Genomic DNA, 21,954 nt, shown 5'->3' with positions numbered 1-21,954 from the left:
TTTTTTTTTGTTGCTTTTTTTTCCATGTGAGAAAAATTACAGAAAACTTTTAAATGTTTGGGGCCAGTAAGATTGTTTAGAAAATAAGAAGTCTACACTTATATTTAGGATTATATAAATAAAAAGAGGCTTTAAAAGCATTTTAAGTGTTACAAAAGAATCCTGAAAGTATAATACAATTTCCACAAAAATATTTCTAACTCAATGTGTTTCTCTATGATTTCTGATGGATCATGTGACATTGGTGAAATGTCAGGTGAAAATTGTCTTATAAAGTAACTGAATTTAAATTAACTAACAGAATCACTGGATTATATATTTAGATCAAAGATGAGGGCTTCTAAGTAAAAGATATAAAGTAAGTAAAAAATATATATAAATATATATATATATATAAATACTAAGTAAAAAATATATATATTCTCTCATTTTCATTTTTTGTAAGAACAGCGCAGAATGCATATATTGCTTAATTTTTGCATAATCACATCTAGTAAGATGAATGGTAATAAAACATTATTTCACCCATATTTGGATTTTCTCATTTGCACAAATATTTAAAAAATTGTAGTAGTATGTGTCACGTTAAGGGATGCTGAGTTGCGCATCCAAATGCAGGATTTATTGACAAGCATCATGCAGTCAAAGGTTGATACAGGTATGAACAGTTGCATACAGGTAAATCCAAACGAGGGTCTATAACAGGCAAGTAGTCGATCTGGGTGGCAATTGACATAAAACAAACAAATAAAGCAAAGATTGGTACACAAAAAGGCAAGTCTAAACACGTTGTAATGTTAACTTGTCAACTTACAAGACTCTTGGTGTGGCCATGGTGTGTGTGTGTGTGTGTGTGTGTGTGTGTGTGTGTGTGTGTGTGTGTGTGTGTGTGTGTGTGTGTGTGTGTGTGTGTGTGTGTGTGTGTGTGTGTGTGTGTGTGTGTGTGTGCTGTGTAAATAGTCCTTGTAATCAGTCCTCGACAGTCCTCCGGCTTTGTGTGTGCAATCAATGGCGATCTGAAACAGTTGTGTGCGAGGTGCATGACGGGATTTGTAGTTTGATAGTGTGGTATGTGTGTTTGTAGTGTGGTATGTGTTTTTCCTCTCCGGGAAACTACAGTCACTGTATCACTGGTGCTTGTGACAGTATACTCTGTGTACATTTAAGCACTTTTATAATTTAACATGGTCATCAAAATGTGGCCTTTCATCTATGACCCACATGTATATACAGTATAAGACATGTTTTGTTTGTTTGTGTTAAATTTTGTGCTGTCATCAGTTTAATCAAAGCATATTCTGTACATATGTTGTGTTCTCTAGGATCAGTGGTGTATTTGAAGGTTCGTCCAGCAACTCGGAGAAAGCCAGCGCTCTCAATAAAGAGCTCTCTGAACTGGACAGACAGGAGAAAGCTCTGGACGATCTTATTCAGTCCAGCTCAACACGACTACGAGAAATGACGGAGAGCAAGGACAACCAAAGATATCCTTTCATCGTGTTCTTGATATTTGTGAGCTTGTTTAGACATGCTGTTCAACAGTATACATCCCCGCAGCCAAACACATGTGGACTCTAATTTTTGTGAGTTTTTAAAGAATACTTAATGTTAAATGCTCTGCTTTTCCTGCATTTGAGTTGGCAATCATTTTTTAATGCTTAAATGTTTTAGTCCTTAACTCGGTTTCACATTAGGGTATGTGACGTATCAGGACATTCGTACCATAACCAGCTTGAAAGATCAAACTGTGATTGCTGTCAAAGCACCATCTGAAACCAAACTGGAAGTTCCAGAAGCGTCCGAGGTATATTTGTCAAAACCAACATTCTTGAAATCCACTGTTATTCTGAGCTTGTTTATTTTAATTGCTGTTAAAGCTTGTGAACCATGATATCTTCCTAAAGTAAATAGCTGTCAGAAATATTTCTTTCTCCCATTTATCATGTGATTTTTATTTCTAAAGTAGTTCTAGCTTAATTTTAAAACTTGTAAATATCTAAAACAAATCATACCAACGTTTATAAACAGCACTAAACCTATATATAATTTTCTAGGAATATAAAATACTGTACACCCACTAGATGTTCCAAACATAGCTATAACTCCCTGCTTGAAGATGTGAAAAGTCATGTTTTGTTCTTTCTTTCTTTCTTTCTGTAGGGCTCTCTGCAGATTTACTTGAAGAGCAAGAATGGCCCTATCGAAGTGTACTTGTGTCCTGAAGAGTGTTTGGAGTACACTAGTCCCATCAAGAATGCCACACCCAGAAAAGATTACCCACAAACCCCCAGTGCCACCACACCCTCCGTCTTCCCACCTGCAAAACCCCAGTCTGTCGAAGGTGAGACAATTACCAGCTTTACCACTGCTTACCACTTTCAAAGGAAGGCTGAAAATAGTCAGATGTGTTTTGTAGTTTGTAAGAACACACTGTACATGTTTCAGCTGAATGAGTACTGTTTGTAAGAGTAATGAGATGTCTATGAACAGCCCATCCATCCAAAAAAAACAAACAAATGCAAACTTTATCCAAGTAATAAATACTCCGTAATAGGGGTGTCACGATTTCGATTTTTATGCTCAATTTCGATTATCGAATCAAAAAATGGAATCGTCGATGCTGCCACGCCCCCATGTCAAGTCAGCTTGGCTTGCCAAGCGGGAAAAAACCGGCTTGCTGAAGTGCTTGTTAAACTGCAGAAGCAGGAGACCCGTCGACAGAACTTAAACCCTCTCCTCTTTCAATGAAGTCGCCGGTGTGTAAGCATTTTGGATTTCCAGTGAGTTATGTTGACAACGTTCGTGTTGTCGACAAAAAAAACAGTTTTGCAAGCTCTGCTATGTACATATTACGTACGGTTCGTCCGATAGACAACACCGGCATCGCGATCCTCCGCCCGCCCCCGTTGCAAATCCGCTCGCTAAAAGTACACACTCAGGCCCTGTTTACACTGTCTTTGTTTTTAAATGGCATTTTAGAATGACAACGATTTAACATCCACAGTGGCGTGTAGCATTTCTGAGCAGCCCTCCTTCCTCTCTACCTCTGAAAATGCGCATCACGTGACCACACAGACAAAGACGCACACACAGCGGGTCCAGGCAGTCAGAGGACTGCTTCAATCTTTCACTCACTTGTACTTAGTCATTTTAGCGAACACCTCAGATACTGTTGGCTGGGCGTCTTTTTTACCGACGCCATTATAACGACAGATCACTGCCTATTCACGAGTCCTGCAGAAAAAAGTGATTGACAGGTGGTAATTATGTGTGTAACTTGCCTTTATTTATTTACTGTATTATTTGTTTATGGGTAAAACAATGACCATGCAGGTCAGGTAGTTTAACGGTAGGCTACAAATAATTAATTGGTCATTAATTAATTAATTATTCATAATCGAAAATCGAATCAAATCGTGCCTTTAGAATCGAAAATGTAATCGAATCAAGGATTTGGAAGATCGTGACACCCTTACTCCGTAATAAATAAGCCGCTACTAATGCGTTTAAAATTTCATAATTTAGCAACAAAACTTTTTATCTATTTTATACGATATGTCTTTTTGAAAATAAAGATAATGAGTTATGTATTAATGCTATTATTTCTACGTAAAACTACATTATACATAATTTATAACTACATTAGCATGTAGTTCTTAAAGGAATATTAATTAAATAAAAGCACTATATGTGTCAGAACAAAGTCAGACTTTTCTCCAGTACATTGAACGATTTGTATTTTGGCCTAGATGTAATATGTATAATTAGATGTAATATGACTTATGTTTATTTTAACATCTTTATTATTTGTCTGTTTGTATTGCATGATTTGTGTATTATTGGGTATTGATTCAGGCATTAACCCAATTTGATTCAATTGTCATTGATTTGAATCTGGGTTTGATTCTCGAATTTTGGTTTGATTCAGTCAATATTCATTTAACACACATGCTATTGATATTTCTTAAATCTAACAGGGAGCATCATTTTCACAACAAAAATGGGTTAGTGATAGTTAAAGATCTTTTTACAAATTAGATGTAGAATTCAATGTAGAATTTATATATAAATTCTACATATACATTTGCTTAAAATAATATTAGGGAACATTTATAAATATAAGCAAGAATTTAGAAACATCTTTTGACATTTTAAGATGAGGATCCTTTACTAGAAAATTGTCATATTTAGGAGTCTATAAAGACTTTTCTGGAAAATTACTGGCAATTTTTCGGAAAGGGATCATGTGTGAACAGGAATTATTTAGAAATACTGGTAAATTCATTCCAGCAGTTTTCCGGAAAGAGGAGTTGTAACATTACCGGTAATTAGCCGGAATGCTGCTCTGTGTGAACGCAGAAAGAAGATTGCTGGAAAGAGCGTGTTCACGATTAGAGTGTGCTGACGTGAGACGTCTACTCCAGCCGATCAGAACATTCAGACACATTCACATCTCCGCTGTTTATGAAAATAAAGGCCTTTGAATCCTCCCTCAGACACATTTAGCAGCTAGATGTTAGTCAGAAAATATTTCTATGCTTATTCTATGTTCACACTGTGGAAAAAATGATTGATAAAATGCTTATGATGAACTGCTTTGAGTTTACCTACACACTCTAGGTTCGTGTTTGAATAGTTTTTTCCGTAAAAATTCCAGAACGTCCGTTTCTTTGTCAATAAGGCGTTCCAGAAAATTTTCTGATATTTACTGGTATCACTGTGAAAGGAGCTTACGACATCTAATGCCTCATTTTCTATGAGTTTAATACGGTACGATTCTGTCGGAATCACCCTGATCAGGCTTGCATTTCCACTGCCAACAGTACCCTTACTTGGTAGGTGTTGTTGATGCTAGAAAGTGGCGATTGACATTAGTTATGCTTAAAGAACAAAGATATATGGGTCATTCACATATTGTGTCTTTTGCAAACTTAATTTAATTATTTCAAAAGTAGATGTGTGCTCAAATAGAAGAAGGAAGAGCGCAATGGATGGTCCATTAAACCAAAATGGAGGACAAACAGCAGATATAGTTTTTGCTTCTTGGCATGTGGCTGTTTGTAATAAGAGGACAACAAGCTTTGTTTGAGCATGGTTCATTGCTATGCGTCGTTATTCTATATTTTGTTGTTGTGTTTTGGCTGTGAATTTAAAAATGCCACTTTATTGTGTTGTCATTCCCCTGGCACGCACAAGTGCCAATTCTCTGTAAACCAGTAATGTTGAGCAGAAAGTCTAGCTTCGCCGTTTTTGGTACCGTTCCTTACCAAAGTGTCCCAAAAAAGTGGTACGGTATGGTTTGCCATTTTGTACCATACTGCACTATAGCAAACTATACCACTCTGAGCAACTTTGAAAAATCCCTGCTTTGGTCAACAAATAATACATTTAAAAAAACAACCTATTTTTAATTAACTAACAGAGTCTTATTGTTTGTACAGGTCCAAAGACTCAGCCCTCGATGGCAGCGAGCACCAGTGGAAACGGCTCTCTTTTGGACGTGGAGGGCATTCTGGATCTTCCTCCTAGTCTTCTGCAGATCACAGAAGACCAGCTGCCCGGGATGGCCTTCGCATCTGACCCCTCTGGGCCCTTTGTCAGTTTCTCTCCTCAGCTCGGCCACGATGACTACCTCTGGGGTCTGGAGGACGGAGAAGGCGTTTCAGACTTTTTTGACACTTACGACCTGGGAGATCTGCTCAAAACATGAAGCGTTCAGTGTGATGAACAGTCACTGATGATCTGAGAGTTAAATTATAATTAGTTCAATTCAGACCCAAATCCTGTAGTTGAAGACTGTTTCTAAAACACTTCTTGATGATAGATTGAAGTTTGTATTAAATGCACTACTGAATTGGCTAGGATTAAGTGAATGTCTATTTTGAAGGGATAGTTCACCGAAAAAAATAAAAATTCCGTCATTTATTAATCCTCAAAGTTTCTTGTTTCTGTTGAACACAAAAGTAGATATTTTGAGGAATGATGAAAGCCATCAACATCCATAGTAGGAAAAAACACTGCTGTTTACAGCTTTTTTTTTTATAATATGCTCTTTTGTGTTCAACAGAGGACAGAAAATGAAACAGGTTTAGATCACGTAGAGGACTAAATGATGACAGAATCATCATTTTAATGGGTGAACTATCCCTTTAACTACTATAGCGATTGGAATCTTGACGCCCTCTAGAGGAGATCCGGGAGTTAGAATTAGTACACTATGAAGCCATATGTTTTTTTTCTGTCAGCCATATTACCTACAGCAAGGTATTTTTGCCTGCATAGTTTAGTTTAGAATATTTTTGACAGCTCAAATTCATTTTCTCAAGTTGTTTTTAATTATTTCAATTTTCTAATTTAATTATTTGCCCATTTGCTAAGATTTTGGTCATTATGACTTAAGCATTGACCAAAAATCAAGTGCTAGGTGCTTGTGTTCTCTAGGTATGAACTAGAATGTTTATTAGTATTTGAATTAGATGCAACTCAGGTCATTTTAAAGCTTTTCCACAGCTTTATTTTTGTAGTACTGTCAGTCATCGCCAGCAGAGGGCAGTGTGACCATTTTTCAGACGTCTGCAAACAAAGGTGCCTCTGCAGATGTAGATAGATGAAAGTATTACAGAGTTTGAGAGCATAAAAATGGTGGGTATCTGCTTCAAAATCAGACTCAGAGTGCTGAAAAACTCTTCTAAGACATTCTACCTCCATCTTTTGAGGTAATAACCTTGGTCCTCTAACAGTGGCCTTTCTCATGGCTCTGAAACATGATTATGTAGTTCAACATAACGCCTCAAGAAACAAGGTTTAACGCTTACACATGTCTGTTCATTGAAACCTCAGGGAATGTCCAGATTTGGCAGCTTCTTTTTGCATTTCCAAATGAGTAACTCAAAGTGATGAATTTGTGTTTTTCTAATCTCTTTGATGCCTTTAGGATAAGTTGTTCCTGAAATGACGGTAATGGTGTTGTCAGGGTTCGCTGCTGGACTGTCTGAGTTTAAGGACTTTTAATGGAATCTGGCAGAAACCTTTAATACTGTTTGAACACAGGGAACACAAAGTGAACTTTGTTTCTATCCAGGGTTGTTGTTTTTTTTTTTTTTTTTGGAGTTGGGATTCTTGCCCCACCTGAATGGTAGGTTTTATAGCTGGAGAGACAGAGCAGGATTTAACTGTTTCAACGTGGTGTGTATGTGTGTGTAGAGCTACACACTTGGAGACGTTATGAAAAGCTAGATTTCCTCAGCCAGTTATGCAGTGAAAGTTGTTATTGTTCTGAAGCAAAGATTTCTCAGTCGGACTGAGCAAAAATGTGTTTGAGTTGTTCATCTGATTTCATTAACTTGAACGTGACTTTGGAAGTGTGTACAAAGTTTTACTTGGGGTTTGCTTCACTCAACTGTCCCACATGTGGACAAATGTCCTGTCCTAAGAAACTTGAAAATGTGCGTCTGTATATGCATGAGTGTGCTGAAGTGTGGACTGATTTTTTGGAAGTTTTGTGGATTTATTTGTAGTTTATAGTGGGGGGGTTCACATCGTTCAGAATGTTTTTAAATAAGCATTATGTTTTTAAATTGTACAGAATGATTTTGTATTTATAAGTTTTGTATTTGAAGGAAATTGGTAATTGTCTCAGGATGTGTTCTTATTTTATATAAAGACCGCCTGTTTTAAAAGGCAGCACTTAATATTTGATATTGTGGTGAATAAATAAAGCTCTGGTGTAAAGCGGAGTTGTGTTTCGTGTACAAACCACTTTCTGTTCAAAGTTACAGTTTCGCCCCTGTATTGTGTGCAAACAAACTCCCACATGATTGTGGTGTTGTGTGTGTGTGTGTGTGTGTGTGTGTGTGTGTGTGTGCGCAGGTGTGGTAACTCCATATTTTAGTTTGACTGCTTTTTCGTGCAGTCTGAGCTCTAAGGTTCACCTGCACAGTGAGGAAATGTCATACAGATGAGTCAGTGAAAATGACAAGAACATCAAGACTAACACAAAACAGACTGATCTGACTGATAGAAAGCTGTAGTTTTGCTTCATTCCAACTTGTCTGAAAATGTTAGATGAACACAAAATGTCTACATATTTGTTGTGAACCATGCAGCGCAGTCAAGAAACTGGTTTCTTTTTTTACTCATTGGTTCTAATAGTAATGAAAATTAATTTTAAACATACACCAATTTAAAAAATGTGTTATTGGGGCAGGAAAACTATATACATCTTACATGCATGTCAAAAATAGTTATCAAAGTAAAGCATCAAAATACATTTCTAAAGCGATATCTAAATATTATTTTAAACTATTTTCAAAAAGCTCAGATATTCTGAGAAAACAGTATCATGGTCATATATTAAACTGAACACTATAATACTAGCGTTACATAATATTTGTTATAAATCACTGACTGTAAAATCTCTGGCATTTTCATTTAGGCAAGTTCTAACCTGTTTCAGTTTTTCTAATTCACTTTAGCCGCATCATCGCACACACACAAAGAGAAGGATAGAGCTTTTTGACTTGGATTTAATTTTTAATATGATTTATTTTGTGTCTTTGCTGACATCTTAGCTTGAACTTTAAAAATTAACAAAAGTGTAATCCCTAATAGACTAAAAAGCTATGAAAGTATTCAAAGAAATTACACAAAGAAAAGATGTGTAATTAATTAAATAATGTGACAGCAATTAAACTGATGGTGAAAAACTACTTGTTTTAGTTCATGTTTAATAATGAAGTTAAAGTCTTAACTGTTTTGTTTAAAGAAGCTAAGTAATACATTTTTAACCAGTAACACCTATCACAATTTAGCTTTTTCTGCATTCAGTTATGTGTACTTAGACTTTTTTTATGAAGTGTTAGGCTAATGTACCATTTTCCTTGTTTACTCTATATCAATTATGGCAACAGTACTAAATTAAAACTTTTAAATGGGATAGTTCACACAAAAACGACAATTTCACTCACTATTAACTCTTCCAAAGTGCTTCCAAACTTTCCTTGTTCTGTTAAACACAAAAGAAGATATTTTAAAGAATTTTAGAAACTGGAAACCATTGATTTCTAGTAGGTAAAACATATACTATGAAAGTCAATGATTACAACTTTTCAGCATTTTCCAAAGTGATGAAACTATCCCTTTAAGGAAGGCTATGCTATCACCTACAGGGGTTATAAAATAGGCCCACGTGTGTGTATTTTAAAGAAGCTAGTTTGAGTCTGGAGTGTTTTAATGTTTAAAAAAAATAGATGGTCACGAATCTAAATTAAAATGGAAAACTAATCCGCCTCAAAGAGGCTTGCACAAATCATCACACCCGAAGTGTTTCCAGAGGAAGATATTTGTATTTCCCCAGACAGACAGTTACACCCTCACAGAAAACACATTTATAACCATGACTTTAAACAGTAACTGTTTACACCAGTCTGTCATTAACTACAAGAACGACTTCTGAACTGGTTTATAAACACACAGAGAAAGACTTTAAGGGAGGATCTGCGTCTTATTTTATGACCAGTATGGGTGTTAATTCTGTGCAGGGCGTGTTATAATTGTTTTCATTCCGCTTATTCCCACTCTCTTTATCTGTAAAAAAATCATCTCTCCTCTCTCTCTTGCCGTGTTTTACGGTAAACGTGGCCTCCTCGGTGTGACAAGACGGGATAAATGACCGTTCTCCAGCACTAGAGTCAACAGAGTGGATGGGAGGGTTCGTCTGCTGGGAATGTTTCTGCTCTGAGCTGCTGCTGAACCTTTCCTGGAACACGCCTCACTTTTCCTTCAGCAGCCGCAGGTCCAGCCCACAAATCCACACCATTGGCTGATACTAAAGAACAAACAGAAAGAAAAGGACAAAAGCCAGAACTTACTAGGTTTTTTCTTTCTCACATGAAAAATACTAGTAATATATAGCTAACATTGTTTTTAGGATCAATAGTATTGTGCGGAAGTATTCACAGCTCTGTTAATGAATTATACATGTCTGCTGATAAACTGTAATAAATACTGTGCAAGCCTACTACTACTGTACTAATTTTATTTATTTACTTTTAGTTTACTACTGTAAAATATGGTGTAAAGTAGTATATATTATACCCTAACCATATGGATTTGTGAATATTAGTTGTTAGCAACTATAAAATTACCACAACATATTAATTCAGATAGCTACAGTACTACATTTATTAAAAAATACTGTAGACTTTTTTCATATTTGCACTTTATATGCAATGTGTCCATGTTTTAATATTGTATGTTTGTAGCTTTATATTATACTTAAACTCCATATATTTGTATTCTTTTACATTCCCCCTTTTAGCATTGTGTTATCTGTTAGCACTTTGTATGTCTGTTTGCTAAATGTGGCAGAATTTACAATAAAGCGAACTTTGACTTTGAGGAAATGACAAAGATACATGGGATCAATTAAATGGTACTTTGTCTTAATAACTTACTGTAAAGTTTTGCATCATACTTCCTTTTTCCTCTCTTTCACCCACTTTCCTTCTTCTTCTCCCCCAGAGTGACGTCCACCCATAAATGCAGACTTTCACAAAGCAGCCACACAAAGAGGGGCTGCAGCCAGGGGGAGAAAGAGAGTATTGTTTGGCCACAAAACCACCATTACATCAACAATAACGCATGAAGCCAATACAGAATATGAAGAGAATACTGTGCGAGAGAGAGGGAATGCATTGTGCATTGGGGGATGGGGTGTACTTTGCAGAAATTAAGGTCAGCAAACTGAGTTAACCTAATTTATTTAAGTTTGTTTTTCTTTTTAGTCATGTTTATTTATTTGCAAATTGGGACACATATGCATAACAGCATGGTTATTCCATAAATCACTTCATAAAATTCAAAGATTGATGTAACCAACCTAATGACACCTTAAACAGTCTGAAAATATGCTTTTAGTTGATGTCTAAAAAGTGACCAAATAATTTATTAAGGTAACAACCAAATTATACAATATGGCAACTATATTGCATTAATAATAATAATAATAATAATAATAATAATAATAATAATAATATTGCAAATGCTAAATTATATCTCTGAATTTTGAATCAGTATTTAAGAAAATGTTTTGTCAGTGTGCCGGAAACTACACAAATGCACACAAATCCTTCATACACACAATGTTTATGTATGCCACATGATTTTTTCATGTTTTTTTTTTTGCCTCTATAGGACAGAAAATGCTATCTAAAAGAGACTGATTAATTAATTTAAACTAATAATCACATAATCCCTCAAAGTTTTATGTAAAGTTAAATACAGTTCTTATGCATACCCTTTATTAAAAATGTATACCTAATTTTTCTTTAAATGTACTTTACCAATTAAAACCATAATAGGAAAGCAGAAACATACATGTTTGAAGTGCTGTTTTGTTTTAAACAAAAATTGATTAATGTTGAAGAAGTTGATCAATTCTTGGAGTATGGATGGAAATTATGCATCACATATAAACAGACAAATAGCAGGGATAGATCGGGGGAGCAAGTCAAAATAAGATAGGAAAATATACCTATAAAACTTCATTGGCTGTTTCAAATGCCAGTAGCTGATCTACATGTGCTCTTTATATGTTTTAATTACAAACTTTCACATAGTTAATCAGTATGAGACATTCATTCATTCATTCATTTTCTTTTCGGCTTAGTCCCTTTATTGATCTGGGGTCGCCACAACGGAATGAACCGCTAACTTATCCTGCATATGTTTTACGCAGCGGATGCCCTTCCAGCCACCACCTAACATTGAAAAACACCTATACAATCTTGCATTCACACACACTATGGTTAATTTATTCATTCATTTATTCATTTTCTTTTCGGCTTAGTCCCTTTATTAATCAGAGATCGCCACAGCAGAATGAACTGCCAACTTATCCAGCCCATGCTTTACGCAGCGAATGCCCTTTCAGCTGCAACCCAACACTGGAAAACACCCATACACTCTTGCATTCACACACACACTACGGCCAATTTACAGTAGCTTATTCAATTTACTTATACCGCATGTCTGTGGGGGAAACCGAAGCACCCGGATGAAATCCACGGGGAAATGCCAACTGACCCTGCCGGAGCTCAAACCTGCAACCTTCTTGCTGAGGCAATCATGCTACCCACTGCGCTACCGTGACACCCCTAGTATGAGACAAAAATATTTAATAATATTCCAGTCTACAGACTGGTCAAGAACTTACAATACAAGTTTTGTGGCAGCAAAAACAGATATCGCGTTTTACCTGGAGTATTGAAGATTTCAATTGCAAAACAATAACCCAACTCGATTTATTTGATAAATTATGTGAACAATAATTTTAAATAACCTTTTTATATATATCACCCTTTTAAAATAAGACTGTTAAGAGAGGGTGGCAATTTTCTAAATAGATAGAGATATAAAGAGAAATGTAGTACTATATTCCAATTCATTATCTGCATTAAATGGTTTTTACAGTGATTAAAGAGATCATCTTCAAGACAGGACTTTTTCTGTGAAATTTGTCAAAGAGAAACAAATGTATTGAGTAGGGATTGAGGCCTGTTGATGGAAGGTTTGCAAAGAAATTTCATGCTCATTTGTAAAAGTATTTTGTATTTTCAAAATACAAAAAACTATTTTATTTTGATACATTGTGTGGCTGCTTTATTTATTTATTTATTTTTTGATACACTTAAAATGGAGGTATTTTGTTTTTTTTAAATACATTTTAATGTATTTTTGCCCAACTCTGAGTACATCTAATGTCCTTAAAGCCCTAAAAAAAGGTAAAAATAATATTATCCTTGAAATTCTTGCACACAGCTAAGCTGAACTGATACTTGTCCAGCACAATACATCATATTGTAATACTATACTCTGTATTGTTGAAGGCTACAGCGAGGTGTGCAGCTTTAAAGAGACCAAAGGCAGAACTGACATCCCTCTGTGCTATCTGCAGAAGAGGATTTTCTTACAAAACATCAGGAACATAAGAAACCATTATGAGTTTCTGTTGCTTTGATGCAACAGAACGCCATTAATTTTCACCTTTCAAATCTAATGGCTCAGAATTATTGAAAAAAAAGTTCCAGTTGTGTTAGTCAAGCAAACCTTTGTCTTTTTAAGGAGTGGGTTTAATTTAAATGGTAGACTGGAGCAGGTGGAGCATGTTCATTCATGCTCACGTATAGTGTCTATAAGGAAATGGCTTATGTGTGTTGACACCTGAATAAAGAGGGAAAGTGTACGCACAATGCTTTTCATTGGTGTTAGGCTCCATGTCTCTGTTTAGGGTCTGCTGTACAAAGTGCACTGGTTTATTTTCTTTGTTTATTTTTTGTCTATACAAACACAAGAAAAACTCACATATATGCAGGAAAGCAATTCAAACAGGGTTATGTCATTAACTAAAAGCATGTCAGTTTACAGTTATGTTGCAAAAAAGGTGCATTTGTTCATTCATTCATTCATTCATTCATTCATTTTCTTGTCGGCTTAGTCCCTTTATTAATCTGGGGTCCCATCTGAACCGCCTGCATTTGTTGTATTAAAAAATGTATTTGCTTATTCAAAGTTTCATCTTGCAATATATTAATCTGACTTAAAACAGTTTGTGGGACTAAAAGAATTGAGATGAAACATTGTTAGCTTATTTGAACAAATATATTGGTTTTACATTAGGGTTTGTCACATCAAGAACAAAACTGGAAGTATTCTCTTATGTTAATGAATATATAGAATAATTAAAATAAGCACACTTTCAACATGTACTAAAGATAACTGAAGTAAAAATGAAGCTAAAATAAAGGCACAACTTTAAACTTTTTTATTTATTTACAGTTCACATGAAATGAAGTGCCCAAAAATTACTATATTCCGTTCTCCTATTCTTTTACGGTTTAAAGTTAGTATATTTATTTAACATAAAATCATGCACAATGATAATTTAGCTTATTATTATTTTCCCCATTTGTGACCTGATTTTATAGATTTATAGAGTTAATTCATAAGGGATTTCAATATTGAAATAGCAGATCAATTTTAGGGAAAAAAGTTATGGTATGGTATAGGGTCAGTTAAAGCTATGGTACAGGTGTTTAAATTATCCAATCTATATCATATAAATAAGAAAGACAACACCAGTCTACCCAAATGGCTTTCATTGGAATGTTAATATAGGTTATTTTTTCCATGACAATAAAAAGAATGAATCACTGCATAATTTTTCACACCAAAACGGATTCATGTTTTAATTTAGCAGACGCTGAAGTAGATAAATGTAAAGCCTTTTCTTTCAACGCGCGCTCTTTTCATTTCGTCAGTGAATACAAACATTCCCACGTGATGATGGAATGACTCCCTCCCTCTCGCGCGCAATCCAGCCGCGGCACGCGCTATTGAACCCTCGCGCGGCACCGAGAAAGTCGACTGATTGTGCAGAGAAACTTTACCGACTTTCTCATACGGCGGAACACTGCGAAGACTGAATGTTTCGCTTTTCTTTGCAGATATGAGACACATTTTAATTCCCATGGTTCGGATATCACGCTCATTTGTGGATTTTAAAGACCTTCTTGTGGATTTGCACTTTGCGTGATCTTGAAGTGTTAGTTTTTTGACAACTTTTGTTGGGATTTTAAGTTCCTGGGTTTGTACAGTAAGAAACATGCCGGAGAAAATAAGTATTTCGGATTTCGTTTCTTTGGCGAAAGAGGATCTTTCGTCTCCGGGGAGCTCTGGGTTTCAGTCTAAAATGAGCGACTGTCGAAGCACCGTGGCCGCGCTTGAGGAGGTAAGAATAGGGCAACGCGTGGACGAGCGCGGTGTTGTTTACCTGTGTACAGGTGGAAAACACCTGAGTGAATCACTGTCCTTCAGTCTCTGACCTAAGAACATTGTTTTTGAACAAATTAAATACAAGTTATTTACGAGAATATGGTATTATTTTGAATTTGACCTTTTTTTAAATCAAGTTGCATCATGTTACGTCTGTACACTGTAAAACATAATATAACAAAAAGCCATCACAACAAAAGCTTTTAAGTTTCTTTAACTTATTTTAATAAGTTCATCCGGTTTAAATGTTTTTTCAAGTTATGCAAATTTTAATTGAATATTTTGAGTCAGTTTAAGTAACGTTAATGCAAGTGGAGATGACTAGAAAAGATAATTTGATTCAACCTAAAAATGTCAGGCAGCAAGTGTAGTTATTCTTATGGTGATAAAATGGTTCATCGCTCAATTTGTAAAAAGTGAATACACTTTGAATCTATGACAATTATATCGCAGTAGGCTACTAGTAATTTTTTTCAGTAAAGTTTATTGTCAATCAAAGTGTTATATTTTTTGAAGATGTGTCTGCTGTGCAAACACAAAAACTGATTTAATCGTTATGTGTGTGTAATTAATTAATGTGATTCAAAGCAGAATTTTCGGCATCATCTCTCCAAAACATGCACAGACACATATTTTTGCTTCTGATTATTACCAATGCAAAAATAGTTGTGCTGCTTCATATGTTTGTTAAAACCATAATATTTTATCATTCTAAAGCACTGAAAGCTTACTTTTCTTGTACATGGGCTACTATTATTCACCAACGTCACAATAAATGGATCTAAACTAACAGTAAAAAGAGTTATAATGATTCATTATATATTATTTTACCAATAGTTAATTATAATGGGAACAGAAAATCAGCATATTAGAATGAATAAGGAATTATGAAAGATATTGCATCACTCAAGACTGAAGTAATTATGCTGAAAGGGACTTCTTTTAAAACATGAATAAGTCTTATCTGAAATGTTTGAACAGTAGTGTTTAACATGGGAGAATAATTACATATTATGGTCACTGTTTTGGTTACCAGGGTTATTGGAGTAATAGGATTCAATAGGAAATATTGTTACCTTTCTGGGATGGCTGTGTAAATAACAGAACTGACCTTTTGCCATTTAATAAAACTTTGCTAGTGAGCCTTTCTCCTAGTGCTTTGAATGACCAGTTTATTGTTTTATTGGCTCGTGTTGTGGTTTGGAGTCAGGGGATGGCACAGTAGTCACAACAAGGAAAAGACAGAGACTGTTTTTATGAGGCCAAGTAAACTTGCTCAGGGCCCTTTTTATGTTGCGAGTTGTTGGTTTGAATCATGAACAATGGGGCTGAAATGACGGGAGCACAATCACAGAATAACCCCAGCTGCATCATTTCACTGAGGAACTGTGTTAATATAGTTAATTACAGAGAAGCCGGACTGATAACAGGCTCAGTGCTTGTTTTGGGATCTTGTAATGTAAATCTAACGTGTCACTTTAGCTGCCAGCTCATCTGTGGATATTTGTGTGAATATTAATGGAGAATAAAGAAACTCTGCCAGCTAATGATAACACTGGGCATGTCAGAACAGTGGAAGGCTTTCATTTATTTCCGCCTTTTCATGGGAATTGCAGGGCTGTAGAGCAGTGGCTCTCAAGCAGGGCCTGCTAAAGATCTTTAAATGAGGCCACAGGATGATGTAAACTCCATATTCATTCAGAGTTTAAATGCATAGGATATAAAATGAATGTACAAAAGAAAATAAAAAGTCATAAACGTTCTTTTTGAATAAAAAAAATTAATTGTGCCTGATATAAATGTAGTTCACCCCCCTAAAATTTAATTAGATGTAATGTACCCTGTTAAATTGACCTTTGGCCATCAAACTTTACTTTTTTTTTCTACGAGTACAATTATTATTATAAGTCCTTGGCAATTCATGTTAATGGCATTCTTATAGCACTAAGAAATTTGTAATAATTTTCTATAATATTATATTATTTGTGAGGGTCACAGTGGCGCAGTGAGTTTCACAATTGCCTCACAGCAAGAAGGTCCCTGGTTCGAGCCTTGGCTGGGTAAGTTGGCATTTCTGTGTGGAGTATGCATGTTCTCCTCGTGTTTGCGTGGGTTTCCTCCAGGTGCTCCAGTTTCCCCCACAAATCCAAAGACGTGCTGTAGATGAATTGGGTAAGCTAAATTGTCCGTAGTGTATGTGTGTTTCCCAGGGATGGGTTGCAACTGGAAGAACATTCGCTGCGTAAAACATATGCTGGATAAGTTAGCGGTCCATCCTGCTGTGGTGACCCCTAATTAACTAAGGGACTAAGCTGAAATGTAAAATGAATTATATTATGTGTATTGAGATGTATAGTTATTGTTATTTGATACAGCATTTGATATGCATATTTTGTAATATTATATTACGTACATGACACTTCATATGTTAACTAATGTCATATGTATTCATAAGCAACCAGGAAAATAAATAAATTAAAAGATGGAATAGTCTTTTTTTTTTTTTTTTTAGATTTATTTTTGGCCTTCTTGCCTTTATTAAGCGCATAGGACAGTGTTTCAGACAGGAAGCGAAGTGGGAGAGCGAAAGGGGTAGGGACGAGAAATGTCCACGATTCGGGATTCGAACTTGGGACGCCCTGAAGTGCTACTTCACCATATGTCAGCGTGCTAACCACTAGGCTATTGCGCTGACTTGATGGAATAGTCTTTTGACCGTTCTTTGAAACCATATGTAAATTGAGGTTTGAAAAGGTGTAAATCAGGGGTGTCCAAACTTGGTCTTGGAGGGCCGGTGTCCTACATATTTCAGTTCCAATCCCAATTAAACAAACCTAAACCAGCTAATCAAGCTCTTACTAGATATACTAGAAACTTCCAGCTAGGTGTGTTGATGCAAGTTGGAGCTAAACTATGCAGGACACTGGCCCTCCAGGGACGAGTTTGGACATCCCTGGTGTAAACAGTTCTTAAGTTTTATTTTTATTTTTGATGTATCCTTACAAACAAAAAGATAATTGCAAGTAGGCCTGTCACAATAATCAATATATCGACTTATAGCACGATACTTCTTGCAACATTTAAGCACATTTTAGCATCTCTATCAGACATGTCAGTGTCAGTATGGGCAAAAACACTGTAGTATTTACTATAAATTATTATTGTATATTTTCATGTGGGTGCCTGGCAACTGAAACTAGATCTGTTAGCAGATTTATCAGTCTCTGTTACTTTTTACCTTGCACTTTAACATTTAATATTATTTATTTAGGATATGCGTTTTCAAATTCTGATTCCATTGCATAATTTGTTAAAATAAATATAATTAAATAAATATGCTTAAGAACATTATGTGTTCTTTAGAAGAGTGTACTTGCATTATGATGATATTATATTGACATTCTGGCATTATGTAATGAGTGGCATAAAATGGTCTTAAAATCACAATAATATAGTTTATCACAATATATTTTGTGAAAATAGATATCATGACAGGCCTAATTGCAAGTTTGTGGTTTTACACATCAAATCCTTTGTGCTGAAACCCTATGGAAATGGCAGAGAAAGGGAAGGAATAGATCACCGTTACAGACATTCATCCTTTTAACAGAGGAAAAATTTATACCGGTGAAACAAAATAAATACCTCTGGCTCCTACAAAAACCTGAAATTGAACTTGCTCAGGACCATTTGCTGAGGATTTGGAATGAAGTATTGTTGCTGTAAATAATGTCAGTTTTCTATACAAATGGATTGTTTTGCTTCTTAAGACCTCAAAGCAAGGGCAAGGCAAGATTATTTATACAGCACTTTTCATACACAATGGTAATTCAAAGTGCTTTACATAAACAAAAATATAAAAGAAACTAGAAAATAAAAATAAAAAGAATTAAAAAGGATTCAAATATAAAAATATTAAAATGTGTTAAAACAGGTTATAAAAGAATGAAAAAGAAAAGAAAGACACAATAGTGCGATCTGTCGGACGCAGCACAGTGCTTATTCAGTAAAGGCACAGCTAAACAGATGTGTTTTTAGTTTTGATTTGAATGTACCTAATGTTGGAGCACATCTGATCATTTCTGGAAGCTGAGATTCCAGCAGCGGGGGCGTAGTAGCTGAAGGCAGATTCACCCAGCTTTGACTGAACTCTAGGAATTTCTAATTTACTCGATCCTAAAGATCTGAGTGATCTATTAGGTTTTTATTCAGTAAGCATATCTTTAATGTATTGAGTTCCTAGGCCATTTAGGGATTTGTAGACAAGTAATAATGCTTTAAAATCTATTCTGAATGTAACTATGAGCCAGTGTTAAGACCTGTGCACAGGTGTGATGTGCTCTGATTTCCTGGTTCTGGTCAGAATCCTGGCTGAAGCATTCTGAATGTCTTTTTGGGAAAGCCAGTAATGAGTTCATTACAGCAATCCACCCTGCTGTTTCTATAAGTCTTCACTGGAAACGAAGCATCTACTTCTTGCCATGTTTTTCAGATGATAGTATGCTGATTTAGTTACTGCTTTGACATGACTATTGAAACTCAGATCTGACTCCAGAATCACCTCATTATATTACCAGAGATATGATTTCTTGTTTCAAATTAAGCATCTTTTCATAATTACAGCATAAATTATTAGGGTGACTTTGAATAATACACTGGGAGCCACTTCTCTAGAAAGACCGCTTTGACCTAAAACTCATGTGTACTCACTGGTGATGGAAAGAGTACAAAAAAATCATACTCAAGTAAAAGTACTGTTACTTGCCCAAAAATGAGGTGCAAGTAGAGTAAAAGTATTTGTTGTAAATATTATTCAAAGAATGAATAAAATGTAGCCCTTTTAAACATACTCAAGAGTAGTGAGTATTACACTGTGAAAGGCTGATACATTTACATGCAATTTGTGCGTGTATGTGAAAATGTAACTTTCAGCATTTTAGTATTGTTATAGTTATTGGCTGTTTGGAGATTTCAGTCATACACTAAACATCCGTCATCTTCCCATACGTGACATGCAGTGTAAACAGTCTCTCGATCATTGCATAAAAAGATTTTGGACCTCTTCTTGGACTATTTTAATGCTTCCAAACAGTTTGCTGTATAAAGCACCCATGTCTTGAGGTTGTTCAGTATGAGGCGATTTACTTACTTTGTGCGATTTGATTGGACAAGAATCGCAGGACTGATTTTTCTACTGAACCAATCCCCATAAACAAGTACAAAATAAAGTAGTGACAGCCGGTTGATGGAAAATAGTAGAGTAATAGTACTGATACAGCATTAAAAATGTACTCAAATGAAAGTAAGAGTACACATTTTAAAACTACTCACTATATTTTACAATTCCTGGGGAAAAGACTACTCAATTACAGTAAATTGAGTATTTGTAGTTTGTTACTTTACACTACTGGTACTCACCAATGTTCCAGTCATGTTTCACATACTTTTTTTTTACATGGAACACAAAATCCAAACTTTAAAAGTTTATAAATCCTGTTATAATTTTTACAATAACTAAAGTCAAACCAGTTTAGAATGACATCACAATAGGATGAGTATAAACTGTGACGCAAATTATGAAAATTTAGGATGAGCTATGCCTTCAAGCAGCACTTTTACGACAAAGGCTGTTAAGAAATGTATAAGGTGGAAAATTCATTATGATTGGTACAGCAAGACTGCAAGTAAATTTGATTTCCTTGAATGAGTCAAAGTTGTTTGTGTCATAACGTTTTTTCAAGATTATAAAAAAAGCGTCTCAGTTCCCGATTGTCCAGATATGACATTTTTTGTCTAGTTCATTCATGCAAATATAATTTTTATGAGTCTTAAATAATTTTTTTAATCTTCAAATTAAAACTTTAAATGTGTTTGATGCTCAGTGGCAAAATGTGTGTGGGTAATGTTCAGTGTGCATTCATGAAGGCCAGCGTTTGAAGGCTTGTTTGGGTTTGAGAGATACAGTTTGTTTTATGTTTAATGGCTGGCAGCATGTTAAATGATCTGGAGGAGGATGTCAAGGATAAACAAACCCCTCTGGATCACACACGGATAGCTGAGTTTGCTCTGCATACTTCTGATTGCACAATAATTACTGAATTGAAACATTGCTCTGAATATTTGCAGAAATTAATCTATATTCATATGTATTTGTGTGCATGTGTGTTTGTTTGGCATCATATAGTGCTAGTAACACTGCACAAACTGAAAGCACACATTGTGATCCTGCAAGTCAGCAGTTTTATGTGACTAATGCATTCATTTATGGCCATCTTTACTCCCTCTGAGTGTAGTATAGATGACTCCCCCAGCCGCTGACAGAATCGCATAACCTTGTGTCATCTGTTGATAGTGTGGATTCAAAATAGTGCTACAAATCCTAATGGTGATCCCAATATTTAATTTTCCTTAAATTTAGGAAGAATATTTGTATTCATCATTTTGTTATTTATAATTATTTATGAATTATTAAGTGACAAGATACAATTTTAAAATTGCAGTTAAAGGCCTAGTATGTAAAATGAGCTGCTAGAGGTTTGCGGGTCTCAATGATGAAGTTGTGTTTTGATGTCATAAAAAGGAGTGTGGTAATTATGGGTGTTGTTTAAGGCTGCATGATGCTGGAAAATATGCAATGTTGTTGAGTATTATTGCAATAGTTATATTTTTTACGATATAACATTTCAGTTTAAAAATGCAATTTTTGTTGGTTATGTTATTAAGTCATTTATTTATGTAATGATATTAAAATAAAAGGCAAAAATAAATTTATTCAGATTTAATTAATTTTAATTCAGACTTAAAAACTGTGTCAGGGTGCAAACTTTTATTATTTAAAATAGGGCTGGGTCGATCAACAATATTATGTTAAATTGCGATAAAATTGATATCAATAACATTGATAAGCTCTAGGACTTTTTTTTTACTCTATATTGATCTAAGAGCCAATCACACAGCAGAAATGTGCAACAATTGGAATCTAAAAGTGTTGATATTAGAGATGTACCGAATTTTCGGCCACTTCAGATTTTTGAGCCATAAATATGTTATGCCATTTAATAGACTCTCTAATTTATGGCTTCAATCATTGTTGGGGTACTCTTTTAAATCTGGAAGCGATAA

The 21,954-nt window shown here is 35.1% G+C and overlaps 2 protein-coding genes across 3 annotated transcripts in view; both read left to right on the top strand.

Moving 5' to 3' along the window:
• e2f2 (E2F transcription factor 2) overlaps positions 1–7,736 on the top strand; it is a 30,197-nt gene extending 22,461 nt beyond the window's left edge. The window contains exons 4-7 of the mRNA XM_073928602.1: positions 1,323–1,484; positions 1,690–1,804; positions 2,161–2,341; positions 5,442–7,736. Coding sequence (XP_073784703.1) covers positions 1,323–1,484; positions 1,690–1,804; positions 2,161–2,341; positions 5,442–5,710 — 727 coding nt within the window. The 3' untranslated portion in view covers positions 5,711–7,736. The remainder of the gene's footprint in view (positions 1–1,322; positions 1,485–1,689; positions 1,805–2,160; positions 2,342–5,441) is intronic.
• Positions 7,737–14,360: 6,624 nt separating this feature from the next.
• Positions 14,361–21,954, top strand: part of asap3 (ArfGAP with SH3 domain, ankyrin repeat and PH domain 3) — a 45,750-nt gene continuing 38,156 nt past the window's right edge. For both annotated transcript variants that reach the window (NM_001365099.1, NM_001365098.1), the window contains 1 exon segment: positions 14,361–14,788. In NM_001365099.1, the coding sequence (NP_001352028.1) occupies positions 14,663–14,788 (126 nt within the window). In that variant the 5' untranslated portion in view covers positions 14,361–14,662.

This window comes from Danio rerio, chromosome 17 (genome assembly GCF_049306965.1).
Source record: "Danio rerio strain Tuebingen ecotype United States chromosome 17, GRCz12tu, whole genome shotgun sequence".
Taxonomy (NCBI): domain Eukaryota; kingdom Metazoa; phylum Chordata; class Actinopteri; order Cypriniformes; family Danionidae; genus Danio; species Danio rerio.
This window is presented reverse-complemented; position numbering and strand designations above follow the sequence as displayed.